This window comes from Meles meles, chromosome 16 (genome assembly GCF_922984935.1).
Source record: "Meles meles chromosome 16, mMelMel3.1 paternal haplotype, whole genome shotgun sequence".
NCBI classification, from domain to species: Eukaryota; Metazoa; Chordata; class Mammalia; order Carnivora; family Mustelidae; genus Meles; species Meles meles.
The window spans coordinates 53,184,632-53,211,380 of record NC_060081.1 but is presented as its reverse complement, the minus strand read 5'-3'; the positions used below and the strand labels follow the sequence as shown (position 1 = coordinate 53,211,380).

The 26,749-nt window shown below is 56.0% G+C and overlaps 1 protein-coding gene across 1 annotated transcript; it reads left to right on the top strand.

The window, feature by feature from the left end:
* Positions 1–6,534: 6,534 nt before the first annotated feature.
* Positions 6,535–26,739, top strand: HSPA12B (heat shock protein family A (Hsp70) member 12B). The gene is made up of 13 exons (XM_045981481.1): positions 6,535–6,668; positions 12,491–12,550; positions 14,297–14,394; positions 15,387–15,511; positions 18,854–19,040; positions 19,376–19,480; positions 19,775–19,891; positions 21,686–21,860; positions 22,770–22,856; positions 23,310–23,414; positions 23,528–23,786; positions 24,301–24,404; positions 25,022–26,739. The coding sequence occupies exons 2-13, from the start codon at positions 12,508–12,510 to the stop codon at positions 25,657–25,659; spliced, it is 2,043 nt and encodes a 680-aa protein (XP_045837437.1). The 5' UTR covers positions 6,535–6,668; positions 12,491–12,507; the 3' UTR covers positions 25,660–26,739.
* Positions 26,740–26,749: the final 10 nt, after the last annotated feature.

The following is a 26,749-nucleotide window of genomic DNA, read 5'->3' as shown; positions in this document are numbered from 1 at the left end:
AAAAAAAATAAATAAAAATAAAAATGTACAAAAGATCTGAACAGATATGTCACCAAAGATCCACAGCTGGCAAGTAACCATGTGAAAAGATGCTCAACAACTAAGTCATTGGGAAATTGCAAATTAAAGCAACAATGAAATGTCAATACATACGTATCAGAATGGCCAAAATCCAGAACCCTGACAACACCAAATGCTGATGAGGATACAGAGCAACAGGAACCTCCATTCTTTTCTGGTGGGAATGCAAAAGGGTACAGCTATTTGGGAAGACAGTTGGTGGGTTTCTTACAAAGTTAAACCTAGTCTTACCATATGATTCAGCAGTCACACTCCTAGATATTTACCCAAATGAGCTGAAAACTCAAGTCTACACAAAACTCTATCTACAAATGTTTATAGAAGCTTAACTTATAATTGCCAAAAACTGGAAGCAACCAAGATATCCTTCAATGAGTAAATGGTAAATAAACTGTTCCATGCATACAAGGGAATGTTATTCAGTGGCAAAAAGAAATGAGCCATCAAGCCATGAGAAGACACGGAGGAAGCTTAAATGGATATGACCAAGTGAAAGAAGCCAGTCTGGAAAGGCCACCTTCTGAGGGCTCCTGGGTGGCTCAGTCAGTTGAGTGTCTGACTCTCATTTTTGGTTCAGGTCATGATCTCATGGTTATGGATCCAGCCCGATGTCAGCTGCACTCAGTGTGGAGTCAGTGCACTTACTGTGAAGCCATCTTCAGATTCTTTCTACCTCCCCCTCTGCCCCTATTCCCTCTCTTTCTCTTGCCTCTCTCAAATGAATAAATAAAATCTTTGGGGAAGGACACCTGAGTGGCTCGGTGGGTTAAGCCTCTGCCTTCGGCTCGGGTCCTGATCTCAGGGTCCTGGGATCGAGCCCCACATCGGGCTCTCTGTGCAGCGGGGAACCTGCTTCCCCCTCTCTCTCTGCCTGCCTCTCTGCCTACTTGTGATCTTTGTCTGTCAAATAAATAAATAAAAATCTTAAAAAATATCTATTGGGCAACACCTGAGTGGCTCAGTGGTTAAGCCTCTAACTCTTGATTTTGGCTCAGGCCGTCATCTCAGGATCGTGAGATCGAGACCTGTGTCAGGTTCTGGGCTGGGCACAGAGCCTGCTTAAGATTCTCTCTCCTCGTCTCCCTCTGCCCCTTCCCTCCCCAAATAAAAAAATAAGATCTATTGGGTGGGGGACGGGCAAAAAGGAGTAAAGGGGAATAGGAGGCACAGGCCTCCCGTTATGGAATGAACAAGTCACAGGGATGAAAGCTACAGCATAGGGAATATAGTCAGTGGTATGGTAACAGCCTTGTGTGATGAACAGTGGCAGCTACCCTTGTGGCGAAAAGTTATAATGTACAGACCTGTCAAATCACTGTGGGGCATGTAACACTGTGTGTCAACACACTTCAATTAAAATGTAATGAAAACCGATCACTTGGGTAGTTCAGATGGCTCAGTGTCTGCGTTCAGCTCAGGTCATTTTCTCCAGGTCCAGGGATCAAGCCCCACATCGGGCTCCCAGCTCCCGCCCAGCTCAGCGAGGAGTCTGTTTCACCCTCTGCCCTTCCTCCTGCTCGTGCTTTCTCTCTCTTTCTCTCAAACGAATACATAAAGTATTAAAAAAAAAAAACCAACTAAGCTATATAAATAAATAATAAACTACATAAATAATAAAACTAAACTATATAAATAAATAATAAAAAATAAAACTTGCTAAAATCTATTAATTATTTTTTAAAAGGCAATCTGTAACAAGAGAAGAATCTAGCAGATATGCGGAGAGCAGCAGAGAGGAGAGTCCCTGTGACCAGGTGACAGCTCAATGGCTACCGAGATATTTCCAGTTCCTTGTTCCAGGCCCTCGTGAGGCCCTGGTGCACCCTTTTCTGCCCTTGGATTCTATAACGTACAAACCCTGTGTCCTTGGCCCAAGCTTCTCCTTCACCTAAACTGCTCTAATGGGTTTCGATACTCGTGTAACCCTTCTAAAGCCATTATCCAAATGGACCAGTCTCTGGGTGATGTTATGACCGAAGAGGTCCAGTCTGGCAACCAAAAAATCATTTCAACAAATTTCAAATTCTGTGTGGTTTCTTGAATACCATGAAAGGGATACTTAGATTATAACAACACATTATAAAACCCTTTCTTCTTCCACCCACTTTGCCACACACTGGCAAAAACTTGAAAACTCAAATTTCTCCCAACCTCGTCCATACACATCTTTCTTCTAGCCCCCTTCCAACCTGACTCTGCATCACAAAAAAAAACACAAAAAGTGTTCTGGGAGGCAGAACCTTCCTCATGTGATGTTGGGAAGGGGGTGGATGACACTGAGACGCAAAGCCAGGGTCATCTTTTGTGGGCAAAAGGGTGGGGTGAGTTGCCTCCCGGGAAGCCTTCTACCCTTCTCTTTCACACTGCATACCCTGCCTGGGTGATCTCATCCACTCTCGTGGCTTCAATTACCATCTCCATGAGGGCGGCTGCCAAATTTCTACCCGCAACCCAAAACTCGGCTCTGAGCTCCAGATCCATATACCAACTGCCTAGTCAACATTTCTCTTTGGGGGCGAATCAGATAGTATTACATCCTGCTGTAACAGAGTCTGAAAACAGAGTGTCCTCCACAAAAGGGTTTCTTTCTTCCGCATTGAACATCTGGATATGCACAGCCCGAGGCTGTCATGGGAATACTGCTCAAGTGCCTGTCTCTCTGCAGTGCACTATTCTGTTACCCCGGAACCTTATGTTCCAAAATGGTGGTTTGCACTCCAGTCATCCCATCACCATTCCAGGCAGTGGGATGGAGAAAAGCAGAACAAGGAACAACAGGCACCCACCAGCATGTAAAGCCTGGAAGACACCATATAACGCTTCTGCTTCTGTCTCGTGATCCAGAACTTAGTCACGTGGCTATGCCTAGCCCCAAGGAAGGCTGGGATATCTCTTCTTTATGCTGAGTGGCCATGTGCATGGCTAAAAAGAGAAGATTGTATAGTTAAGAACAAGAAAATAGATACCCGGGGAGGGGGCAGCTTCACAGTCTCCTCCAGCTTAACATGGCTGACATGGAGGTATTATCTTCCCCCAGCACGTCCTGTTCCCTTCGAGTCTTGGTCCTTTTCTGTTCCCTCGCAGAACTCTGCCCTCCTTGCCTTTAGTTGCACCATTTCCTCCTCCTGGAACGTCCTTCCCACTTCTCTTCATGGATAACTCTCAGTCATCCTTCAGGGCTCAGATCAGAGGTCACCTCCTCTAAGAAGTCTTCCTGATGTTCCTGCTGGGAACCCTAACAACATCACACTGGAGAAGGAGCTGCAAGTGGGACAGTGTTGGTGCAGAGTTCTAGAAGAGGGGCCAGTTCTAGTCCTTTGGGTGTCCTTCAGGGGCAGGGTGCTGGAGAGGCTCAGCAGGAAGGTGTGACCCCAGGGCTTTCTTTTTATGAAAAGAGAGGCGCCAGCTGCCCCTATGACAGTGGAGGTAGGGCGCTACCAAGGCTGGCCACAGGCTGCGCCTCCCACACTCCCATCTTGGATAAGGAAAGTGATGTGGCTGTAGGCCACAGAGAGGAAGTGCAGCTGGGTGGGGGCAGGCTAGTAATTCCTGGAAGGAAGCTAGGACCTCAGGAATCTGGTAGAGGAACACTCGAGAGGCCTCTGTCCCAGGAACCCTCCACCTCCTGTACCCAGGAAGAGGCAGGCAGAGCCGGACAACCGTCAGGGAGCCACCTCTGGGTGCCTAGGTACCATCCTCCCCTGCCAGCCTCCTGCAGAGATGGGACATGACAAAGGACATAGGTCCTGAGGCCATTGCTGGGTCCGAATGGGGCAGTGCCCAGTTCTCCCAGAAACCTCAGTTTCTCTTCTGTACAATGAGGATGGAGGGCCCTGTCGCCAAGTGTTTGGTGGCAGGGTAAGCTAGCCCGCTAGGCACCAGCACACTGTGGGGTTCAGTCAACAAAGTCTACTGGTGAATAGGTCTACTGGCACCTGCCCTCCCCGCTGGTGTGTGTTTGTGCATGGCGGGGGGGGTGGGGGGTGGGAGCCAGGGCAGAGCAAGTAGCTGGGCCTGGGCAGGAGGGAGGGAGACTGAGACGCTATGGGCTAAAACTTCCTGCTGGTCTGCCACATTGGGCCAGGCTGTGGGCACTGGGACAGGAGAGCCCTACTTCTGCCTTCCCAACCCCGCATTTTCCTGAGAGACCCCTAGTGATCACCAGGGCTGGGGCCTCTCCCAACTGACACAGCACCCACAGCAGGGTCCAAGGGGCCAGTTTCTTCCCGAGGGCTCAAGGGAAAGGAGAATGTTGCTGAGCAGGTCAGGGCTAGGGGCCTGGTCCAGGGGGAACAGAGCTCTGGAGCTTGTGTCCAAATGGCTGGAGATGAGGCTGGAGGTTAGGTCTGGGAAGGAGAGCTTGAGAGGTCAACCAAGGGCAGTCCAAGCCTTGGATCACTTGGATCTTCTCGTGTAGGTAATAGGGAGCCACAGAGAATATGAAGGGATGGGGCCAGGCTTGCACTTTGGAGAATCACCTTCACTTGCACCAGAGAAATGGGATGGAAGGGCAGGGCGTCCTCGAGAGAGTGGATGAGCCAAGGTCAGAGTGGGAAAGCCTGGCCTGGAGACAGGCTGCTCCCTGGGAGGATACGCTCAGAGGCTGAACCTTCCTCCAGCTTCCCCACCCCGGGAGAAGCAGAAAGCCGGTGAGGTCAGTGGGTGGGCCCACAGTGGCCCTGGGAGGGGAGAGGAGGGTGTTGCAAGGGCACGGAGAGAGGGTGGTAAAGGCAGGGGCTCTGCAGGATCCTTGTGCATGATCTCCAGGGCCCAAACCTGCTGGCAACTGAGTCAAACATTCTCGAATTTGAGGATTCACTGGGATTATTCGCTGTCCTTCTCTTCTGTTAGACTGGAAGCTGCCCAAGGGTGGGGCCTGTGAGTCCCAAGTCAGACTGAGAGGGCCTGAAATGGGGGGTGAGGGGTGGGGACAGAAGGCTGCCAAGTGGGAGGATGCTGAGGGCTGAGAACCCTTTACCATGAGTCTTCTTCACTCCTGCTCAGAGCGAAGCCCTCAGAGATGAGTCAATAGGTAGAGCTCCGGGTGGGAAGGGAATGAAAGCACAGTGGAAGGGCAAAGGAAAAGGAGAGAGGCTGCGTTGGAGGGGCCAGACCCTTTGCCTTGTCCCCATTTACTCCCCTGCAGCCACTTCTGCCCTCCCAAGTTTTGTTTAACCTCTGGAATGACATGAAGGGCTGACAGCCCCCATCACACACCTGTCACACATCCAGACAAGTTCAAACACACGCACAAAGACACACATCTATCATATACACAGACACAAAGACAGTCACACAGATGTCCCAAGAGAAGCCCTTAACACATGAACATGGAGTCACCCGCATCCAGAGCCGCACTCATACACGCAGACGCACACACTCCCCGGAGCAGCCAGTGGAGGCTGCCGATTGGATGCTTTGCTGGCTTACTGACTAGCTACTGACGTCCCAAGCCCTCTGGTGCAGCACACCCCAACCCCAGCCTTGCTGCAGGGGTGCTCCAGGGCGGTGACCTGGATAAGAAGGGCAACAAGTCCAGAAGATGTGACACTTTAGCTGACGACCTTTTAGATGGGCAGTGGGCCGGGCCTAGGCCCTCCAGAACCAGGAGGTGATGGAGGGCAAGGTAAGTTAGCTGCCTTAGAGGGGCCTAGCTGAGAGGCGTCTCCATCTGGCAAACCCCTGTTTGGAGCCATGTCCTAGCATCTCCCCACCCCCCCCCACCCCCACCCAGGGCCTGGTTAGGGCAGGAAGGCTGTGAGCGCTCTAAGGAAAGGGGTTGGGTGCTCTTTGAGGAGGCTGAGTGAGTTCCCAGTGAGCCCCCTGCCAGGAATAGGGCCCCAGCCTTCGAGAACCCTTCCTCAATGCCCCAAGCTTCATCAAGGGCAGAGCTAGGCCCCAGCCTGGGGCCCAAGGGGCTGACCTCACCTTTGATTCCGTCTTTTCTGTCTGACCCTTGGAGACCTGGCTAGGGCTGGGGGGGGGGGGGGGCGGGGGGGCGGAGAGGAGAGTAGGATGGGCTGGGGACTGAAAGGAGTCTGGGCCAGGGGACGGGAGGGGTCTCGGCCAGGGCCCTCCCTCACCAGCGGCTAGGCTCGGGAGTTGCTAGTTGAGCTGGCCTGAGCCGAGCCCCGAGGTGGGCCCTTTGGGGAGGGGAGGAGGAGCCCCTCCGCCGCCTACCGGCCGCAGGAGGCCAACGAGGGGTCTGGAAGTCCTCTTCCCTCCCTCCACCTCCCCTCCTCACCCTTCCCTCCCATCCCCGGGGCTGCGGGCTGGGCGGAGTGGGGAGGCGCAGCGGCGGGGCGCTGGAGGGGCGCAGGGAGGGGCCGGGACGCGGGGCCTGGGTGGGCCCCTCGGAGAGGCCCGCGCAGGCAGGCCCCGCCCCGGCCTCGCACATCTGGGCCGGGAGCGCGCGGCCATCCGGCCTGGGGGAGGGGGCGGCGGCCGGGGTGGGCGGTGCGGGGCGAGCCAGAGGCGCAGGCTGGGCGCACGTCGAGGGCAGCGACCGCCGCGGCGGGGCACAACCACGGGCGGCGGGCCCGGGATCGAGGGGGCTGGACAGAGGTCGAGCTGTCGGGAGGGCGGAGGTGAGTTCTGAGCGGGGTAGGGGGGCTCCCAGAGGAAAACGGCGGCGAGGTGTGTGCCGTCCTGTGGGTCCCAGGCTGTCGGCTGAGGCCCCCCTCGCCCCCCGAAAGACTTCCTAACCCTGGGCAGTCGGGCCGGGGACAGATCCTTCAAGCCGTTCTCTCCAGTGGGATGGCGGGTTCAGAATAGCAGTTGGAGCGGCGACCGTGGGCTCCCACCCTGGCGTCGGGACCCCGCACCGGCTCTGCGGAAGTTGGGGGGCTGAGTAGACCCCTGCGCGGCGGTAGGGGTGGGGTTTGGGAGCTGGGAGGTCTGCTCCAGTAAGCGGGTTTGTGGAGGATACAATGCCTACTCCAGACGTGGAGAACGGGTTGAGTGTGTGTGTGGGGGGGGGGGTCACCTGGTCGAGGGAGGGGGTTCCTAGGGCCTGTGGTCTGGGAAGCTCGAGAGTGGCACAGTGGCCAGGATGCTGCAGTTCTTGACTGTGGGCAGGCCTCCGCACAGGGACCTCTGGTTTCTTTCTGTGAGGCCGACTGGGGGGCCCAGGTGGCCAGGCGTCTGGGCTCCATATCTGGGCAGTGGACCCAGTTTGTAAAGCAAGCTCCTGTGGGGCAGAGAGACTGGGAGTGAGTGAGCTCTAAAATATGGTCTCCCTGCGAGACCAAGTGCAGCCCTGGAGCCCCAGAAGGTAAGGGAGGTGAGGGGGTACTGGTGGGCAGAGGATGGGAGGGGCTTCAGTGGGCTCTGCCGACAGAGGTTGTTTGTGAACTGATTTGCGAACTGACTGCTGCAGTGATGAGGACCCAACAGGGGTGGGGCAGGATGTATGGGGGAAAAAAGCTGAGGACAGGGAGGGGCCCGTGGGAGGCCATTTATGCCTCCCCCTGCCCCAGCCCAGGAGGCAGCCCCCCTACCCCACAGCCTCCTCATGGTCCCTCTCCTTGAGGGTTCCTTTCCACGGACAGACTGGGGAGCCCTTTGGGTGCCATTTCTCATTCGTCCTTGGCCCTGGTTGGTCTAGTCTGTGGCTTGGGAGAAATGCCTCTGGCCTCTCTGCGGACTGACAGGGTCCTGTTCCGTTAAAGAGCTGACAGGATATTGAGCAGAAAACAGTGGATGGGAGAGGCAGGGTCCAGTGAAGGGAAGCGTGCAGGGGAGGGAGGGGGACTGCAAAGATCTGGGTGGGCTCTTCATCCTCATGGGCAGAGGACAGGTATGTGTGGAGCCCTGAAATCAAGCAACACCACTGACCCTCAGTGCTCTTTGGGGGCATAAGTACCCAGCCTTAATTTCCCCTCTCCAGGAAGAGATTCTTGGAGAATATTCTCCATCAGGCCCAAAGTCCTTGGCTTTTGTGAGTCTGGGAAGCATTCTGGAATGGGAGTCTCGGTTTCCGAGTTCTTGGACTGAGCCACACCCTGTCCTGGCCCCGGGTGAATGATAGGTCATACCTATTGGGCAGACGTCAGGGCCAGGGGTCAGCGTGAAGCTGGAGATGAGACAGCAATATGAAGCCAAGCGCTAGGGGCCAGTCCATCGGAGGGTGAAGGGGCTGTCTGTGAGCAGGGTAGGGGTCAGGCTAGGGCCAGAGTTTAGCCTGTGCTTGTTGCCAGGAAATGAAGTTACTTTCTGTGTAAATCAAACTGCCCTACCCAGTTATGCTCAAACCCATAAGCATCACCAGTCTGAAATTAGTGGGCCCCTGGGGTGGGGGTCTACTTTGCCCCATCTCTAGCTGTGGCTACTGCCCAGTCCTAGCTTTGGGGAACCAGTGTTGTCCTGATTAGCACTCATGATTAGAGTGCCTCTCCGAGTGCCACTCAGAGTGCCTCATGATTAGTACTGTCCTTAAATGTTTCTGGGTGTGTATGCATGGTGGGGAGGTGTCCCAAAGACACAGAAGGCTGCCGCCCCCTTCTACCTCCACCTCTCAAGGAATCATCAGGATCCTCCTCTAACACAGATGGATTCAAGTCCTCCCTCCCTCGCTAAAGAACTTGGAATGATTAGAATCAGTCTCAATAAGACCAGAATTTCTGGGGCACCTGGGTGGCTTCGTCAGGTAAGTGTTAAGTGTCTGCCTTCGGCTTGGATCATGATTCCCAGGGTGCTGGGATCGAGCCCTGTGTCAGGTTCCCCACTCCACGAGCCTGCTAATCCTGCTTCTCTGTCTCCCTGTCACCCAACCCCCATCCCACCATGCTCTCTCTCATTATCTCTCTCTCTCAAATAAATAAATAAAATCTTTTTAAAAAAAGACCAAAAACTTATAACAAGAGAAAATTCAGAATCCATACTATGAAGGAAAAGGACAGCTGCTCTCATCTGTCCAAGTCCTGCCTTTATCAACCACCTTCCTTACCTGGACTTGTCTTTTTTTTTTTTTTTTTAAGATTTTATTAATTGATTGACAGAGAGAGGGTGTGCACAAGCAGGAGAGCAGCAGAAGGAGAGAGAGAAGCAGGGTCTCCGCTGAGCAGGGAGCCAGACGTGGGGCTCGATCCCAGGACCCTGGAATCATGACCTGCACTGAAGGCAGACACTTAACCGATGGAGCTACTCAGGTGCCCCTGAACTTGTCAGTCTTAACAAGCCCTTGTGTGACCCATTTTATAGGATAGACACTGGAGAACAGAGCAGTGACATGATGTACTCTGACCAGATCCTGTAATAGGCCCTTGCCTGCCCTGAGACCCCCCAAGGAGGGGCACTCTGTGTCCACATACTCAGAGATGGGAGAAAATTGGAGTTTCAGATAGCTGGGAGGATTGTAGCACACAGTTTGGACATGGAATCCAGCTTAGAGTGATGACTCCAGAGTCTTTTTTTCCTGGTGGTTCTAGATTGATTCTCCTCCAAAAACAATAGCGTTGGTCCAGAAAAGCCATTCATTCATTCAACCGCTTAGCACAGAGCCTGACACAAAGAAAGAAATGCTCAGTGTTTGCTGAAGAATCGAGACAAGTACACATAGGGCTTCTCCCTTGTGGACTTGATCCAGCCACGCCTGCGCTGGTGAATGTTTTACTGTCAACTCTCTCAGAGGGAGAAAACCTGATATATAGTGTTTGCCAATTTTGGTGATGTAAATGCTTCCATCATGCTGGTTTCAAGTTGCCCAGGTGCTGTCAATCAGTGCAGAGTTGGGAAGACACGCAGAATCAGCTACTGAGGCTGGGGAGAACCACTTCCTGCACACCACTCCCTTCCCCTGAACTGAGCCTGTGTCTGGCTCTCAAGGCTCATACCCATGCCCACTATTTGCTCTCCCCTTTCTGAGCACCACCCTGATACTCTGAGTGCCCACAAACAGCCCCTATCTTTCCTGTGATTCTCATTCCTGGGCCTCCAACAGTGTGCCACAACTGTGTGGCAGCACGATTTTAGGTTTCTGGAAATTTCCATGGTGCTGGCCATGGTGGAATATTCTGGACATGCCTGAGTGTCCGTCCGCCCTGGGGCTGGGCTGTGTCAACTGTGTGTGAGCAAGGGCATGCACATACATGTTCATGCATGTGCTTTCATGTCATGGTGCCCAGATCTGTGTCTGCCTGTGTTCTGTTAGCAAATCTCCTAATCGGGCCACTGACTACAGAGAGGGAGTGGGCTCTGAGCAGCCTGGGGGGACTGCCAGGCCCACAGGTGAGGATAGTAGCATGGGTGATGACTGGCCCAGGGACATGTCAAGGGGCACCTCTCAAACTCGAATGTGCCCAGAACGACCTAGGATCTTGTTAAAATGCAAGTTCTCACTCAGTAGTTCTCGGGCAGGGCCTGAGGTTCTGCATTTCTGACTGCAATGCAGGGGCTGCAATGCTGCTACCTCTAGCCCAGCCCCTAGAACTTCACAGACACAAACTCAGGTTCCTCCCATCTTAGAAAAGAAAATGAAAACCCATCCTCCCCTCCTTGATCTTTCTGTTCCTCTAGCTACTGCCCTCCCACCAGCCCCTGATCTCAGCCAAGCTTCTTGTAAGTGCCCACTGTGTTCTCCTTAACTCTGCTCGCTTCTTGCCTAGGCTCCCTTGACTTGTACCCCATTTCCATCGTTCTGCCAAAATGCTGGCCCTGGGCCATTAAACAGGTGTTTCGAGACTCATCAAATAACCTCTAAAGGCGTCTAATTTCATGCGCATCTCTTAGATCTGAGATCTTCCTGAAACCATAGCAGGCATCCGGACTCCTCGGGTGGCCCGCCTTCCCCCAGCCAGCCTTCTGTGCTGGTGCTCCCTTCTCTCCCCGCATGACTCCCCACCAGGCCCCCCCAGGAACCAAGACTCCCAAAGGCGCCTCTCCATCTCAGCTTTCTCTGAGCTCTCCATCCTACACCAGCCGGCACCTTAGGCTATTCTCTCCACGTTGCAAAACTGCACCCAGAGCTCTGCCCCTGGCCCCTGCCAGCCCCGCCTTCGCCAGTATTCTCCACCTCACTGTCCACCTCCGAGCTCCAGTCGGACAATGTCACCCTTGACACCTGCTTCTTCCAAAGCCCCTGTATCCAGTCTGGCCATCTTCTGTCAGCCCTGTTGGGTTTTTGTTTTTTTAGATTTTTATTTATTTATTTGACAGAGAGAGAGAGAGAGAGAGAGAGAGATCACAAGTAGGCAGAGAGGCAAGCAGAGAGAGAGGAGGGGAAGCAGGCTCCCTGCTGAGCGGAGAGCCTGATGCCAAGCTTGATCCCAGGACCCTGAGATCACAGCCCGAGCAAAGGCAGAGGCTTAACCCACTGAGCCACCCAGGTACCCAGCCCTGTTGGTTTTAACCTCTGACTTAACCTTAACCTCTAGCTTTTAATCCTATCTTCAGAACTCCACTTCTGTCTCGAGATACACAGCCACCACCATCCTCTGTCGCCTGGAGCCCTGATGGGGCTTCTGCATCCCTGCCAGCTGCTGTGATCTGCACCCTCCCTACAGCCTGGGGGGCTTTGGAAAATGCAGGTCACGCCCCGTGTCTACTCTGCTACTTCAGACTTTTCCAGATGTGTTGTTGCCCTTCATACAAAACCAGATCTAAAATAGGGAGCCCAAGAGCTGCCTGGATGGCTCAGCTGTCTGTCTGCCTTTGGCTCAGGTCGTGATCTCAGGGTCCTGGGATGGAGCTCAGCTCCTCCGGCTCCCTGCTCAGCAGGGGCGTCTGCTTCTTCCTCTCCCTCTGCCCCTTCCCCCTGCTCACGCGTGCTCTCTCTCTCTCTTTTTCTCAAATAAGTAAATAAAATCTTCAAAAATAAAAGTAAATAAATAAATGAAATAGGGTTCCCAGGGGCCTGCCTACAGGATCAGCCCAGCCCAGCCCAGCCCAGCCTCTCTGTCCAGCCTTACCAAGCCTTTCTGCCTGGTTTGTATCCAGCTGTGACCTTGACAGCATCGTTTGTAACCTCAAATGCACTTGGGTGATTCTCTGACCCTAATCAGTCTTCCACCAGGCTGTGGGCCTCTGGGGCAGCAGCGGTGTCTCTCTGGGTCGCAGATGTCTGCCACCTGGCACAGAGCGGGCACTTGAAAACATGCAGGAACAACTTAATTCCAGCAAAGCCGCTGTTGAGATGTTTTTTGAGACAAGTGGGGACTGTGGGACTGAACGTTAGAGGAGCCTGAGAAATTACTCTTCATACTATTAAACGTGAGGTCGGCGTGGCGACCATGTTTCTGAAGACTTTATCTGTTGGAGAGATGTATTAAAGAATTATAGGTGAAACAACGCGATGCCTGGGACTCGCTTCAAAGAACTTCAGCCAAAAGCAAGCAAAGAAAATAAATAAGCATCCAGGGAGGAAACAAGAGAACAAATAAATGCCGTTCTGTTTGTCTGTTCCTGCTCACAGTCCCAGGGCCTGCAAAGATGCTGGCGGTCCCAGACATGGGTCTGCAGGGGCTGTACATCGGTAAGTCTCCCCCCGCCCCGCCCCAACCCTGACCCAGACCCACCACCCCACTCACCCTGGCACTGAGACCCACCCCCGGTCTGCCCACGGGTGCCTCTCCCAGAAGAGATTGCTGAGCGAGTGTGTCCGTGCAGGGAGGGTTGGTGCACACAGGGCTGTGTACGTGCGTGTGTGTCTTTGAGTGTGTGTGTGCACGGTGGGGGTGTGTGCCCAGGACTATATGCGTGTGGGTGTCTTGAGCGGGGTCTGTGTACCCGGGACCTGGTATGAGTGTGTGTGTCTGTGTCTGTGTCTTCCTGAGGGCAGGTATCTGTGTGCAGGGCCTCGTGTGAGAGTGTGTGTATTGGCAGGTGGCTTTGCACGCATGGAATTCCGCGTGTATGAGCCTGCAGTGGCCTGCGGCCTGGCCTGGGAGCAGGCTCTGCATTCTCTGCAGGGGTGGGAGGCCAGGAGGCAGGAGGGACACTCCTCAGGAAGTCCATTAACAAAGACCTGGTGGGCTGGGCCTTCCTTCCTGCCTCCCTTCCCAGGCTCAAGCCACAGCGGCTCAGCCCCTCAAGCTGCGGCTGGTGGCAGGGCCCAAGCCTGGACCTGCCACCTAGAAGAAAGGAGCCCTGGGAGAGAGACCACCCTACCAGGCTCCTCTGGCACCTCAAGACAGACTCTGGCCCTGGACAGGCACTTCTTCGAGTCCCCTCATGCCTCACATATGTTCCTGGGGTACCCCAATGCCAGGGAGAGTGGGGACCTAGTAGGGCACAAGGCAGGACAGCTGCTGAAGGAACACAGGCCCCAGGCTTGGCTCAGCCTGAAGCCTGCCAGACCAGTTCAACTTGTCCACGGGTCTTCACACCAGACCCTGTCAGCCTCCCCGGCCAGCCTTCCTGTCCCCACACCTGAATCTCAGGGCGCCCCAGGACCCTGGGAAGGGGCCTTCTCGGGGCCCAGCGTGGTGGTGAGGAGCCACCAGCCCACACCTAGGGGATGACCAGCCAGGCAGGCCCTTAAGCTGCCTGATCCTCCAAGCCAGCTCAGTCCTGGGCCTGCGAGAGGGTTTCAGTGGGGCCTCCTGCCCCCAAATGTTGGCTCCAGGTTCCTGTGTGTCATGGGGAAGGGAGGCTCAGAATCCAACTTCCTAGTGTTGTGGACACCCCCCAGCTCAGGGCTGGGCCACGGGAAGTACTGTTCCCCTTCTCGATCTTCACCAAGCAGCCAGCTGGGCCTATGCTTGGCCCTTAGTGGAGGGAGGGAGGGAGGAAGGGAGGGAGGCAGGCTCCCTCAGGTCCTGATTAGAACCATGTGGCCAAACTCTACTGGGGAGGGGAGCAGCCCCACCTCAGCCTCAGTTCCATCTGCAGTTCCCCACCTTTTCTGGTTTCTCTGCCCTCCACCCCAGGATTCCACCCACCCCATCTCTCCTGCCCTTCTGTCTCTGGACTCAGGTCACCCCCTCCACCCCCCATAGTGCTTCTCTGTCTCTTCCCTCCCCTGCTGTGTCTGAGGGATGCTGGGGAAGACACCAGGTGAGGTATGGGTTACCCTGCAGGGGGAGGTCACCTCAGATGGATAACAGACCCTTAGTCTGCCCCTGCCTCAGTCTTGTCCTTCCTCCCCTCCCCCACCAGTCCTCCTTCCCTGCAGGGTGTCCCTTGCCTCAGCCCAGAAAGGACTGATGGAAAACCTCCCAGGGCCTGGCCACCCGCCCCTACCCTGATTGTGCTAGAGTGACTTGCCCTCTCTTTGCAGGCTCCAGCCCCGAGCGGTCCCCCGTGCCTAGCCCGCCCGGCTCCCCAAGGACCCAGGAAAGCTGTGGCATTGCCCCACTCACACCCTCGCAGTCTCCAGTAAGCTTGGGAGCAGGGCTCCCGGTGGTGGGTGGCCTGGGTGCTGTGGAGAAGGGTTGTGCTCCAGAGAACAACGCTTGGTGTTTGGCAGAGTCCTGGCGGGGCCCGGGCTTGGCTGGGGGTGGCACCATGCCTCTTACCCCTGCACACTCCATTCATGTCCCCCCAGAAGAGTTAGCCTCTGGTGACCTTGGACTGTAGGGGTAACAGTTCTACTCCGGTGAGCCCCACAGAACTACCACCCAAACAGCCCCACTCCAGGATGCCATCCGTGGACCAGAGCCTGCCTAGGGCTGGGGGACTTCTGAGCCTCTAGTGACTTTAGGTCCTTAGAGCACTCGGCCTCCCAGAGTTGCTTGCCCTCCTGTCGACCACAGCTCTCCCTGAATATAAGTTATATCTGGGAGAGACAAGACATATTGGTAAAAATTAATTTGGAAACTACTAGCTTGAAGTATCCAGGATGTAACCCTCCCTTGAACTCCCTGGGTCACCCCACTCAGGATGGCCTCCGCCTAATGATCCAGCCTGGGGATTCCCTTGTTCTCAGGAGCCCAGGCCTGGCCTGGGAGAGGGGAGGAACCGCAGTGGGCCTGTGCACTGGCCTTTCTCCTGTGCCATAAAACCGACAGAGTCTGGTTGTCTCACTGTGGCCACAGACATCGGGGGGTCAAATATACACAGGTCCATGGGTTACTGGAGCTGCCCTGAGAAGCTGTGAGCTGGTGGGGGGGTCAGGCCGGCCAGGCAGAGGGCAGGCAGGAACCCAAAGAGGAAAGCAGGAGCTTAAGCCTGGAGCTGCAGAGGGCGACCTGACAGGCCTTAGGATTCTGAGTAGTTGGCAGCTTCAGGGCTCAGCCTGGAGCCTGGGGAGGGGAGGGGAGCCCGGGCAGGTAACTGGAGGCAGGGCCAGTCGGGAACAGCCAGAGGAGAGGAAGGGCTCGGGCATGCAGCCCTCAGCTGCTGCCTAACTCTGGGTCTCGCCCTCACAGAAGCCCGAGACCCGGGCCCCCCAGCACGCTCCCTTCTCCGTGGTGGTGGCCATCGACTTTGGTACCACCTCCAGTGGCTATGCTTTCAGCTTCGCCAGTGATCCTGAAGCCATCCACATGATGAGGTGAGGGTGGCTGGGCTGGGAGATGGGGTCAGGGGTCCTCAGGCCCCGGGCTGGGCCTTGTCTCAGGACTGTCATTGAGGACAGACACATGGAGTCTCCCCAGAGCTCCTCCATCCCTAGTACACATGCATATATACATATACATGTATTTTTTTTAAATAAAAGTGGGAGGGGCTCCTGGGCGGCTCAGTGGGTTGGGCCTCTGCCTTTGGCTCAGGTCATGATCTCAGATCCTGGGATCCAGCTCCACATTTGGCTCTCTGCTCAGCAGAGGGCCTGCTTCCCCCTCTCTCTCTGCCTGCCTCTCTGCCTACTTGTGATCTCTCTCTCTCTGTGTCTAATAAATAAATAAAATCTTAAATAAATAAATAAAAGTGGGATATCTTACAACTTGCCTTACTTTAAACTTCCAACATTATTTTGTAGATGTTTTATGTCAACACATAAAGCCACAATTTCATCTCATTTCATTTTTCTTTTCCTTTCCTTTCCTCTTTCTTTCTTTCTTTTGCTTTCAAATCCACATGCATTATTTTTTCATTAAAAAGGAGAAAAAAAAGGCACCAAGCAAACAACACAAACAAGGCAGCCACCTTGGGCTCAAGCTCCCTTGGGCTCTGAGCATGCATCTTGGTTGACATGCCTATTCTCTGTATCAGCTTATGTTGAAGCCACAATTTCTTTTAATAGTTGCCTAGTATCCCACAGTACGGATGTGTCATGATTCGCCCATTTTTCTGTTGATGGTTTTAAGAGGCTTCTTTCCCCTAATCGTCAACTATTACAAAAAGTGCTGTAATGACTAGCCTTCCTTGAACACCTGTGCTGAGATGTGTGTGCGGGAGACAGGCAGACTGCTAGGGTGAGCCCCTCAGTGGAGGTCAAAGACGTGAAGGATCAGAGGGGTCACTGAGGTAGCAGGTCACACAGTTGTTGGGACAGAGATGTGCAAAAAACCCATTCTGATGTAGCCAACCTTTATTTGAGCGATACATTTTTTAAACGATTTTATTTATTTATTTAAGAGAGAGAGACATAGTTAGAGAGGGAACACAAGCAGGGGGAGTGGGAGAAGGAGAAGCAAGCTTCCCCCCAGCAGGGAGTCTGATGTGGGGCTCTATCCCAGGACCTTGGGATCATGACCTGAGCCAAAGGCAGACGCTCAATGACTGAGACACCCATGTGCCCCCGAAGACTCCCCGAAGGCTGACACTTCCCTCCAGGCCTCAAGACCCTGATCCTTTGAATGTGTCTTAGTGTAGCTGCAGCCAATAGGTGGAAGAGCCTTCTAGAAGACCCCAAAGCTCTAACCCAGACTGGGATAGGGGAGCTGAGGGGCTTCCCCTGGACCCGGGAGGGTAGATGGCAGGGTGGATGGAGAGACAAACGTAAGGGTTGCTTCCCCACAGTTACAACCGATCTGTGTTGTATGTACAGGAACCATCCTCCCCCTTTCTCTGCTCCATCCACCTCCACACAAGGTCACACAGTCTCCTTCCCGGCACTTACAGCCCTCTAGGAGCTACAGGGCATCCCAGCTGGCAGGCTCATCAGCAAAAGCAACTGAGGCCATGCTGGATTCCATGCTGGGGCTGAGGACCAAGGAAGGACGCTGTCCCTCTGTCTTGTGGAGGGGACAGTCACAGGAAGTAACTGGAGGACATCTTGGCTTCCTCCCATACCTCTCCACCCCTACCAGCCACCAAGACCTGTCATCTCTATCTTCTTAATATCTCTGGAACACCCAGCCACTTCTTTCCATGGCTGCCACCCCTAAGGTCAGCCCCACCCTCTCTCACCTGGATGGAAGCAATAAATATCCTCCTCTCCGGTTTTCCTTCTCCATTTTTCCTCCCCTCCAAGCTGTTGCCACCTGGGGACTAGTGACGTTCCTTTCTCTTTCTTCTTTCTCTCTCTCTCTTTTTTTTTGACTGGCTAAGTGGCTTTATTAGCGAAAGCCAGGATTAAGGACTTAAGAGTGGGCACCGGGGCCCTTCTTCTGGCCAAAGGTGGGCACAGCATTAACAAAGCACCAGTTCTGCACCCACTGCTTGGCCTGTCCTGTCTTCTTTTTCTCCTATTTGGCCACTTTGGGTCTGCCCTCATACTCTCCCAGCACAGCCCAGGGAACCATGGAGTTTCCCTCCAAGCATATGGATCGTTACTTAATCCATCACTTCTGCTCCAGAGTGGTCAGAACCTCCACCCGACACTGGCCCTGGAAGCTTCCTCTTCTGAGTCGTGCCTGCCAGGAACAGGACTTGATCTCCCTGGAGTGATGCTCTCCAACAAGTCTGCATGAGCCTTGATCTGGGCTATCATGCCCTGGCCAGTCTCCGCAAGGGTGTGTAGGCCCTGGGCATGAACAAAAAGCTGTGTACCAGAAGCTGAACAGTGGTCACCACTGCTTCCACCACAAAGATCAACCAGGGACCTTTCTAATGGCAGGTGTGGTTCTGAATCTTCATTCTTCTACTTAAGACCCATCAGGACAGAATCCAGACATGGCATTTGACACTTTTCCTTAGCTGACTTTAACGTTCCTGCATTTTCTTTGGCTACATAGAACCTATAGCTGGTTCTCCCAGATCATTCACACCTCTAAACTTTTGCACATACTGTTCCTTCTGCCTGGACTCCCAGTTCCTTCCCCTAAAGCCTGCAGGGATAAGCTTGGCTTAGAGGCGTCAGGGCCTCTGAGAAGGCAGAGGAAGGGGAGAAAGAAGTTGCCAGGACAATGAACTAGACAGGGAGTTCTGGGTGGAGATCCAGATGGACCTGCAGATGGGGAGGTTTGGAATCTGTTTCAGGTTTTGGGGTACTGCTGGAGGTACATTCAGCTGGGGTGTAGCTGCCGAGGTGGGTCAGATAGGAATGATTAATGCCTTGAAGGAGCTTGGCAGTGGAAGACAGCCAGGAGGAAGGCGAATAGTCTGGCTGGGAGAAAGCCTCTGCTAGGGTCCTCTAGGGGTCCATGAGGAGGCCAGACCTAGGCAGGTGGATGATGGCTTGCTTCTGCTTAAGAGTATGGGGAGACGAAGTCCAATGGTGTACCTCAGGGGAGGAAGCAGGAGCTGAGGATGTTGATAGGCGCTGTGGCCCCTGGGATAGGGCGGATCCCATGAACACCATTTATGGAGATTTAACTGGATGCCAAGTACCATCTTCACAAGAGCCCTAAGAGGTAGGTACTATTATTATTTCCATATTACGTGTAAGAAGACTGAGGCTCAGGAAGGCTAGGTGGCCTGCCCAAGGTCGCATAGCTGATCCCCAAGCCAGTACCCAACCCCACGAAGGGAGGGTTTCCCTGACCACACTGACAGCCCTCTGCCTCCACAGAAAATGGGAGGGCGGGGACCCAGGAGTGGCCCACCAGAAGACCCCCACCTGCCTGCTTTTGACCCCGGAGGGCGCCTTTCACAGTTTTGGCTACACCGCCCGCGATTACTACCACGATCTGGACCCTGAGGAGGCACGAGACTGGCTCTACTTCGAGAAGTTCAAGATGAAGATCCACAGCGCTACCGTAAGGCACATCCTGGCTCGAGGCCGCCCCAGCCAGGGAGGCGGGGCTGGGTGTGGAAAGGGCGGGGGGGCTCACGGAAGGGGAGCAAAGGTAAAAGCAGAGGCGAGGGTGAGGGGGCGGAGCTTGGGAACCAGTGGGAGCGGGGCTGGGGGTGGGGCTAGGATTAGAGGAGAGGCGGGGCTGACGAGAGGGGCTGGGGACAGAACTAATGTGTGATTAGCGGAGACACTCCAGAGGGGAAGCAGCAGGAAATGGGGAGATTTTCAGAGAGAGAGGTCGTCAGGAAGTGGGGGCAGAGCTATGGCCTTCGGCCGAATTGCCTGTGTCCCTGCCAGGATCTCACCCTGAAGACCCAGCTAGAGGCTGTGAATGGAAAGAAAATGCCTGCCCTGGAGGTGTTCGCCCACGCCCTGCGCTTCTTCAAGGAGCATGCCCTTCAGGTGCGCTGTGACCCCATCCCTCCCCGCCGGGGCACGGACCCCCAGGTCCATCGTCTCCTCTCAGCCTATCCATCAGGGCTCAGAAGCCATCTTCTCCAGCCCCTGCCTTCCCGTCTGATGGAGACGGCATGGGACGGACAGGTGTTGGGGAGGGGGGCTTTAGGAATTCTTCCAGTTCAGCTGGGAAGTCCTTCCTGAGGCATGATTAGCTCCTCCAGATCCCATACAAAGAAGGCTGAAGACACCCCCCCTAACCCAAGCCAGCCCACCCCTCACTGCCCCCTCCTACTCCAGGAGCTGAGGGAGCAGTGCCCATCGCTGCCAGAGAAGGACACTGTGCGTTGGGTGTTGACAGTCCCCGCCATCTGGAAACAGCCCGCCAAGCAGTTCATGCGTGAGGCTGCCTACCTGGTGAGCATGGGCAGACAGAGCAGGGGGCAGTCACTCGGGAGGGCTCCAGGGAGGCCCTGAAGACCGTCCTTTACCCACAACCATGGACCAGTCATTGCATAAAGACCTCTGGCCATCCCCTGCTGGGCATTTGGGAGGGTTGCTGCTACCAGGAGAGGGTGTGAGCCTGCAGGAACAGAGAGCAGAGGGACGAGAGGCACAGCCCAGGCCAGCTTAACCTGTGTCTTAAGTCAGGTTTCCTAGAAGCAGAGCCCAAGACAGGCATTCTTGTGCATGGGGTGTACTGAAAAAGGGCTCTCAGGAGCCAGAGTGAGGGAAATGGACAGGAGAAAGAGTAAGCAGGAATGTGGTCTCAACCGGAGTCTAGCCTTAGCCTGATCCCTTGGGGAGCACTGGAGGAAGAACTGTACCCAGCAGCTGACCACGGTGAGGCAAGGTGGCTGGCTTTTCATGCATCCCTGTCAGCCTGTCACTGGTTCCTTGGGGTGTGGGAGAAAGTTCTCCAAGGGACGTGGTTTCCATTCAGCTGAGGGCAGTTCTCCAGAGAAGGGGGCAGCTGGGAGCCAGGAGCCGCCAGCTATGGAGGGAGGTGATTTGGACCAATGCTTGCTGAGCTTCCTACCATAACATGCCCAAAGGTCTGGAGAATGGGAGGTGGTGCACAATTCAAGTCCCCCCACCTCCAGTGAGATGGGGTGGGGAAGAAGGGGAGTACAGCCTCCCAGAGCAAGACTTATTCCTTGGTCCTCCCCCAGAGCCCTTGGGAGATGCCCTAGGACCTCTAAAAGGCCTGCTGGTGCATCCCCTGGAAAATACCAGAACCCCCAACTGCCACACACCTATTGTCCAGGCATGCCCAGGCACCAGGTCTGTGACGGAAGGAGCTAACCCTGAGGTAGTGGGCATCCCCCTGCAGAGACCAGGATGAAAGCAAGGCTGTGCCCAGCCAGAATAAACACCCCCCACCCTCGTGCCCACTGCCGGTTTATCCACCCTGCTTCCTCCCACACTGTTCCCTGGCTGCCAGTTCAGGAAGGGCTGACCCTGGGCAGGAAGTCTCCATACCCACCCATCCCCAACCCCCACCTCGTCAGAATCCAGGGAATCCCACAAAACCCTAAAGTACTTCCCACAGGGATCCCCTGTCCTGATACAGGAAATAACAGATCCCAAATGTTTTTCTCCCCCCAGCTGGCCTGTCCTGGTGCCTGCAATTTCACTGTTTGATTGTCTCCTGGTGCCTAGATCTGATTCTTGGGGAACAGAGTTCTCCCAGGAGTGGGGAGTCCTGTGGTTACTGTCTGGCACCAGCCTGGTGAAGGAAAATGGTTCAGTGAGCCAAAGGGGAACCACCCCCCCCCACACACACCATCTGGCCGTTACACCCCCATACCCACTGTGCTGGGATCTGAGCTAATACCCTCAGCCAGTGCTCAGCTGGCTAAGCCTACACCTGTGAGAGGGACCTTGCCAAAGCCTGGGCCACCTTAGGCATCTTGGAGAAGCAGATCCCAGGTGCTCTAGGTTTTCACTGTCTAGGGTCTCTTCCTGCTGGGCAATGCCATGGTATCCTTGGCTGTAGCTGTGCCCCTCCCCAGGTTGGTCACAGGGTAGCTGTGAGGCAGCTCCAAGTTTGAGTGCCATGGAAGGGCCTGAGAGGCCTACCAAGGGTGGGGTGTGATGGGGAGGAACTGGGAGATCCACAGGCTCTGGCTGCCACCCAGAGGTGCCATCTTAGATGTGACACCTGGCCCACGGTATTCCCTGACCCTGCCTCCCCCCACCAATCCCTAGGCTGGCCTGGTGTCCAGGGAGGATGCAGAGCAACTACTCATCGCCCTGGAGCCAGAGGCTGCCTCTGTCTACTGCCGCAAGCTGCGTCTACACCAGCTCTTGGACCTAAGCAGCCGGGCTCCAGGCAGTGGACGCCTGGGTGAGCGCCGCTCCATCGATTCCAGCTTCCGGCAGGGTGAGCTATCCCCAGGGGCACTGACCAGTGGTATGACATTTGCCCTAAGAGGGTCAGAGGGACACTGAGGCCAGAGGCTCAGCCATGTCCGACATGAAGAAGAGACAACCTTTCCCCCTGCCCTACCCCTCTCCAGCCCAGTCTGAGAGGACAGAAACATCTCTGGTGGAATTCAGTCTGAGGGAGGAGGCACAGCCTTGACCTGGGGGAGTCCAATCTGAGGACAGAGATTTCACCTTGCCCTAGGAGATCATTGTCTGAGGAGGGTAGGACTCAGCCCCAGTCCTGAATCTGAAGGTAGGGGAAACCACCTGTCCTGAGGGGAGGTGCTCAGGTACTGGCAAAGGAGAAAGCCAGCCCCCACTCTGAGCTAAGGTGGTCTTCAAGAGTTTTGATAGCCCCTGAACCAGTCACCTCTCCCATCCTAGTACATCAGCTGTCATCCCCCTTTCCCCCACAATAGCCCCGAGCTCCTGCTACTAAGCTCAGGCTCCAGTGCCCGCACTGGGCACCGAGATAGCTATGATCAATCTTAGTCACTCTCCTAGATGCCATCTCCCATGACACCCCTGGACCCCCGAGGACCTCCTCCCCTGGCCACACAAGGTCCTCCAAACTGTCCTAACCCCAATCTTGCACTGCCGTGAGCCAGCCTGCATTAAGGGAATGTCCTGCAGCCAGAAATACTTCCCCTCAGCTGTTGGTCACAGCACCTGAGTTTACCCCATAGGGTTTTTCTGGACCCTTCAAGGTTCAGCATTGCCTTCTCCTAGTTAGGAGTAGAGCAAGAGTTTCGGAACTGGAAGGTCCAGATGCTCATGGCGGGTGCTGGTGACAGGACGGGGGCCAAGCATGGTAGCTGAGGCACCTCCTTCTAACCCCACCGTCCTGCTGTACCTTGACCCCCAGCCCGCGAGCAGCTGCGCCGGTCCCGCCACAGCCGCACCTTCCTGGTGGAGTCTGGCGTTGGAGAGCTGTGGGCAGAGATGCAAGCAGGTGGGGAAGGAGGGACGGAGGGACGTTTCTCGGTTCCTGCGGGGAACATACACTGATAGGAGGCAAGGGAACATTCGCAAAGTGGGTGTCAGACCCTAAAAACCCCACCCCTCCTCCATCAGCTGCACCTAACCTGGCCGTCTCCTCACTGTCACCTGCAGCCCCACCCCACTCAGCCGCCCCCCCTAACTCCCACTTCTCCTTGGGATTTTCCGCGGATGGTTGCAGAGTCCTGGAAACACTTTCCCCCAAAACCTGGTGCCCCTACCTGGTGGCCTAAGGTTCAAGCACCTGAAGCCCCTTACAGCCACCCCCCCCATCCTCCCCGCAAGCAAGGCTCCGGGCTGGGGTGGGGCTGGGGGCTGGGTGCTGGGTGCTGGGTGAATCTGGAAGGGAGGCAGAGTTGAGGGTGCAAAGCAGGCCGGGAGTGTGTGCTCACGCTCGGCGCCGCAGGAGACCGCTACGTGGTGGCAGACTGTGGAGGAGGCACGGTGGACCTGACCGTGCACCAGCTGGAGCAGCCACATGGCACCCTCAAGGAGCTCTACAAGGCATCTGGTGAGTAGTCAGCTGGCAGCACTCTTCATACCCAGCGTGCCCCGGCCGCCTACGCCCCCTGGGCGGTGGAGTCGGCGCTGATGCCCTCCCCCCTTCACCCCTGCCGACCCCAGGCGGTCCCTATGGCGCAGTGGGCGTGGATCTGGCCTTCGAGCAGCTGCTGAGCCGCATCTTCGGCGAGGACTTCATCACCACCTTCAAAAGGCAACGGCCAGCAGCCTGGGTGGATCTAACCATCGCCTTCGAGGCCCGCAAACGCACTGCAGGCCCGCACCGCGCAGGGGCGCTCAACATCTCGCTGCCTTTCTCCTTCATCGACTTCTACCGCAAACAGCGAGGCCACAACGTGGAGACAGCCCTGCGCCGGAGCAGGTGGGTCTGGGAACCACAGACTCAAGCAGGGTTTGCCGGTGGGGTGGACCCCCACAAGGGAGGGCTTGGGCCCCAGAGGACAGTGGGAGTCTGCCCCTACGGCCCCGCGTGCATTTCTTGCCAGCGGACAGCAGGAGAGGGGCATGAACATCCCAGCTAGAATCCATGGTGGAAACTGTGACAGGAATCTTGAGCCCTGGCGGAAGGGCTGACATCTTTCTCCTCCCTGCACCACAGGAGAGATGTGTGCGTGCGCGCGCACCCACACACACACACACACACACACACACACACGGTGCCAGCCAGTGTGCCTTAGTTCTTCTGCTCACAGACAAAGGGAGGCCCCTCTCCTGGGACTTCATTCCTGGAACTGGACGAGGCAGGCAGCTAAAGCCCCTGGGGGAGTGGGGCTGGGAGGACACACACTATGCCGTCAGTACCCAGGCACATTGGCCTGGAGCAGGGGTAGAACCCCAGATTCCCACCAATAAGCCTGTGCCCCCTTCACCAACAGCGTGAACTTCGTGAAATGGTCCTCACAGGGGATGCTCAGGATGTCCTGCGAGGCCATGAACGAGCTCTTTCAGCCCACGGTCAGTGGGATCATCCAGCATATAGGTGAGTGCTTGTCTGAGTCCTCCACTAACCCCCACATTCACGCTCAGATGGAGAAATGATTCCACCTCGTGATAATGCCTGGAAGCCTCCACACACCCGTACACTGAAATGAGACCCAGAATCACCTGAAACACCTGGAAGACACAGTGTAGTGGGTATTAAGAACTAGGCGGGATGATGTGTGTAGTCTCTTCTCTGACCGAGGTCAGGTGCCTCGGTTTCCTTGTTTATAAATGGGGTAATAGTACCAGGTTCCCAAAAGTGTCATCCCAGGGATTTAAATGACCTCAAGTATCTAGAGACGTGCACAGTCGGCAGGAGCACTTAGTACGCGCAAATGCACATCCTCGTCGCCCTCCATGTCGTCGTGATGGGAGAGGAAAGGAGGCAGAGTGCCACGGAAGCAGAGCCCGTGACGGCTGCCGGAAGCACTCAATGAAAACGCTCCGTGTTCCTCAGAACGCGGCTACCGTTTGAGGGTGTAGGAGCTAGTGTCTAGTTGCCAGCCGGGGTGGAGGGGAGGTGCCTGTGGCCGCACCGCGGCGGCCTCTGAGGCTGGGGCTCGCTCTCACCCCGCGTTCCTTCCTCTCTGCACCCCACCCTGCCCCCTCCCGCAGAGACGCTGCTGGCGCGGCCGGAGGTGCAGGGCGTGAAGCTGCTGTTCCTGGTGGGCGGCTTCGCGGAGTCGGCTGTGCTGCAGCACGCTGTGCAGACGGCGCTGGGCGCCCGCGGGCTGCGCGTGGTGGTCCCGCACGACGTGGGCCTCACCATCCTCAAGGGTGCCGTGCTGTTCGGGCAGGCGCCGGGCGTGGTGCGCGTGCGCCGCTCGCCGCTCACTTATGGCGTGGGCGTGCTCAACCGCTTCGTGGCCGGGCGCCACCCGCCCGAGAAACTGCTGGTCCGCGACGGCCGCCGCTGGTGCACCGACGTCTTCGAGCGCTTCGTGGCCGCCGAGCAGTCGGTGGCCCTGGGCGAGGAGGTGCGGCGCAGCTACTGTCCCGCGCGGCCCGGCCAGCGGCGCGTGCTCATCAACCTGTACTGCTGCGCAGCCGAGGACGCGCGCTTCATCACCGACCCGGGCGTGCGCAAGTGCGGCGCGCTCAGCCTCGAGCTGGAGCCCGCCGATGGCGCGTCCCCTGGCCGCCGCGAGATCCGCGCTGCCATGCAGTTTGGCGACACCGAGATCAAGGTCACCGCCGTCGACGTCAGCACTAACCGCTCCGTGCGTGCCGCCATCGACTTTCTTTCCAACTGAGGGCGCGGTGCCAACCCGACTGACCCCGTGCCAGGCCCCGCCCTCTTGCGATCTGGGGTCTGGGGCGTCAGCTCTCGGCGGACAGAGCTGCTGGTTCTGAAGTCAGCGCCTCTTCCCCCCGCCCTCCTGTGCGGGGAGCTGAGGTCGCAGGATGGGTGGGGATACTCTCGCTTTGGATTTGGGCCCGGGGCGGCTGACTGGAAGGCTTTAGAGCCCTGCCAAGCAAGGGCTGAGATCAAGGAGTCAGAAGAGGTTTGTAAGATGGTGCGCCCATAAGGGGTGACCCCGAAGGCAAAACGCACCAGAAGACCAAGCCCTGGCCTGAACTGGGGATGGGGGGGGAGGGTGGTGAGGGTAGAGGGTGGGAGGTGGAGGCAGCTGGGAGAGGCAGAGCAGGGCAGCTGAGGGAGGGGGAGCAGGAGGACAGAGGATATGCAGGGCTTGGGCCTGAAGGGCCCAGTGCATGGACTGATAGGCTCAGCCAGCATAGGGCGCTGGGCGGAGAACCCCTATGGGGCAGAAAAATGGCTGAAGACTGGCACAAGTAACACAGGGGTGGAGGACCTTCCTCGGTGTGGTACTGACCATCCAAGTGTGACTGTTAATTTCTAAACTTTCTCAATTAGCAGGCTAAAGAGGAGGGTGTAGGATGAAGGCACTTATGAGAGGATGTGGGGGATGCTGGCTGGGGGGAACCTTCCTTCGGGACAGATTAATTCATCTAAGAAGGCCCCAAGGGCAGCCCATGAATGACCCAGTTGCACCCTGTCCCAGCCATCAAAGGGCAGTAGGGGTTGGGGGGCTGTAGGGAGACAGATCCTGGCTCTGCCATCAACTCAGTGTGCCATTGGGACATTCCCTGCCCACCCATGACATGCATCTGCCCCACCTGCCTCAGAACCCTAAGGTGACAATAAAGCGTTTATGCTTAAGGTGAAGGTATAGCCTGTTGGTACCTCACAAGAGGGGACCTCAATAGGGTAGTGGAGGGGGGCTGGGTTCAAAAAAGGGAGAGTGCTTTCTGCTCTGCGCAGCTCTGGGAACTGACCGGAAGGGGGTGCTGTTGTCTCTGTCACAAACATCCCAAACA

Excerpts from the sequence above, each read along its gene's own strand:
- HSPA12B (XM_045981481.1), top strand. The coding sequence starts at position 12,508 with ATGCTGGCGGTCCCAGACATGGGTCTGCAGGGGCTGTACATCG. Across the intron at positions 21,861-22,769 it reads CGATTCCAGCTTCCGGCAGG|CCCGCGAGCAGCTGCGCCGG; the intron begins GTGAGCTATCCC and ends CTTGACCCCCAG. Across the intron at positions 23,787-24,300 it reads ACAGCCCTGCGCCGGAGCAG|CGTGAACTTCGTGAAATGGT; the intron begins GTGGGTCTGGGA and ends CTTCACCAACAG.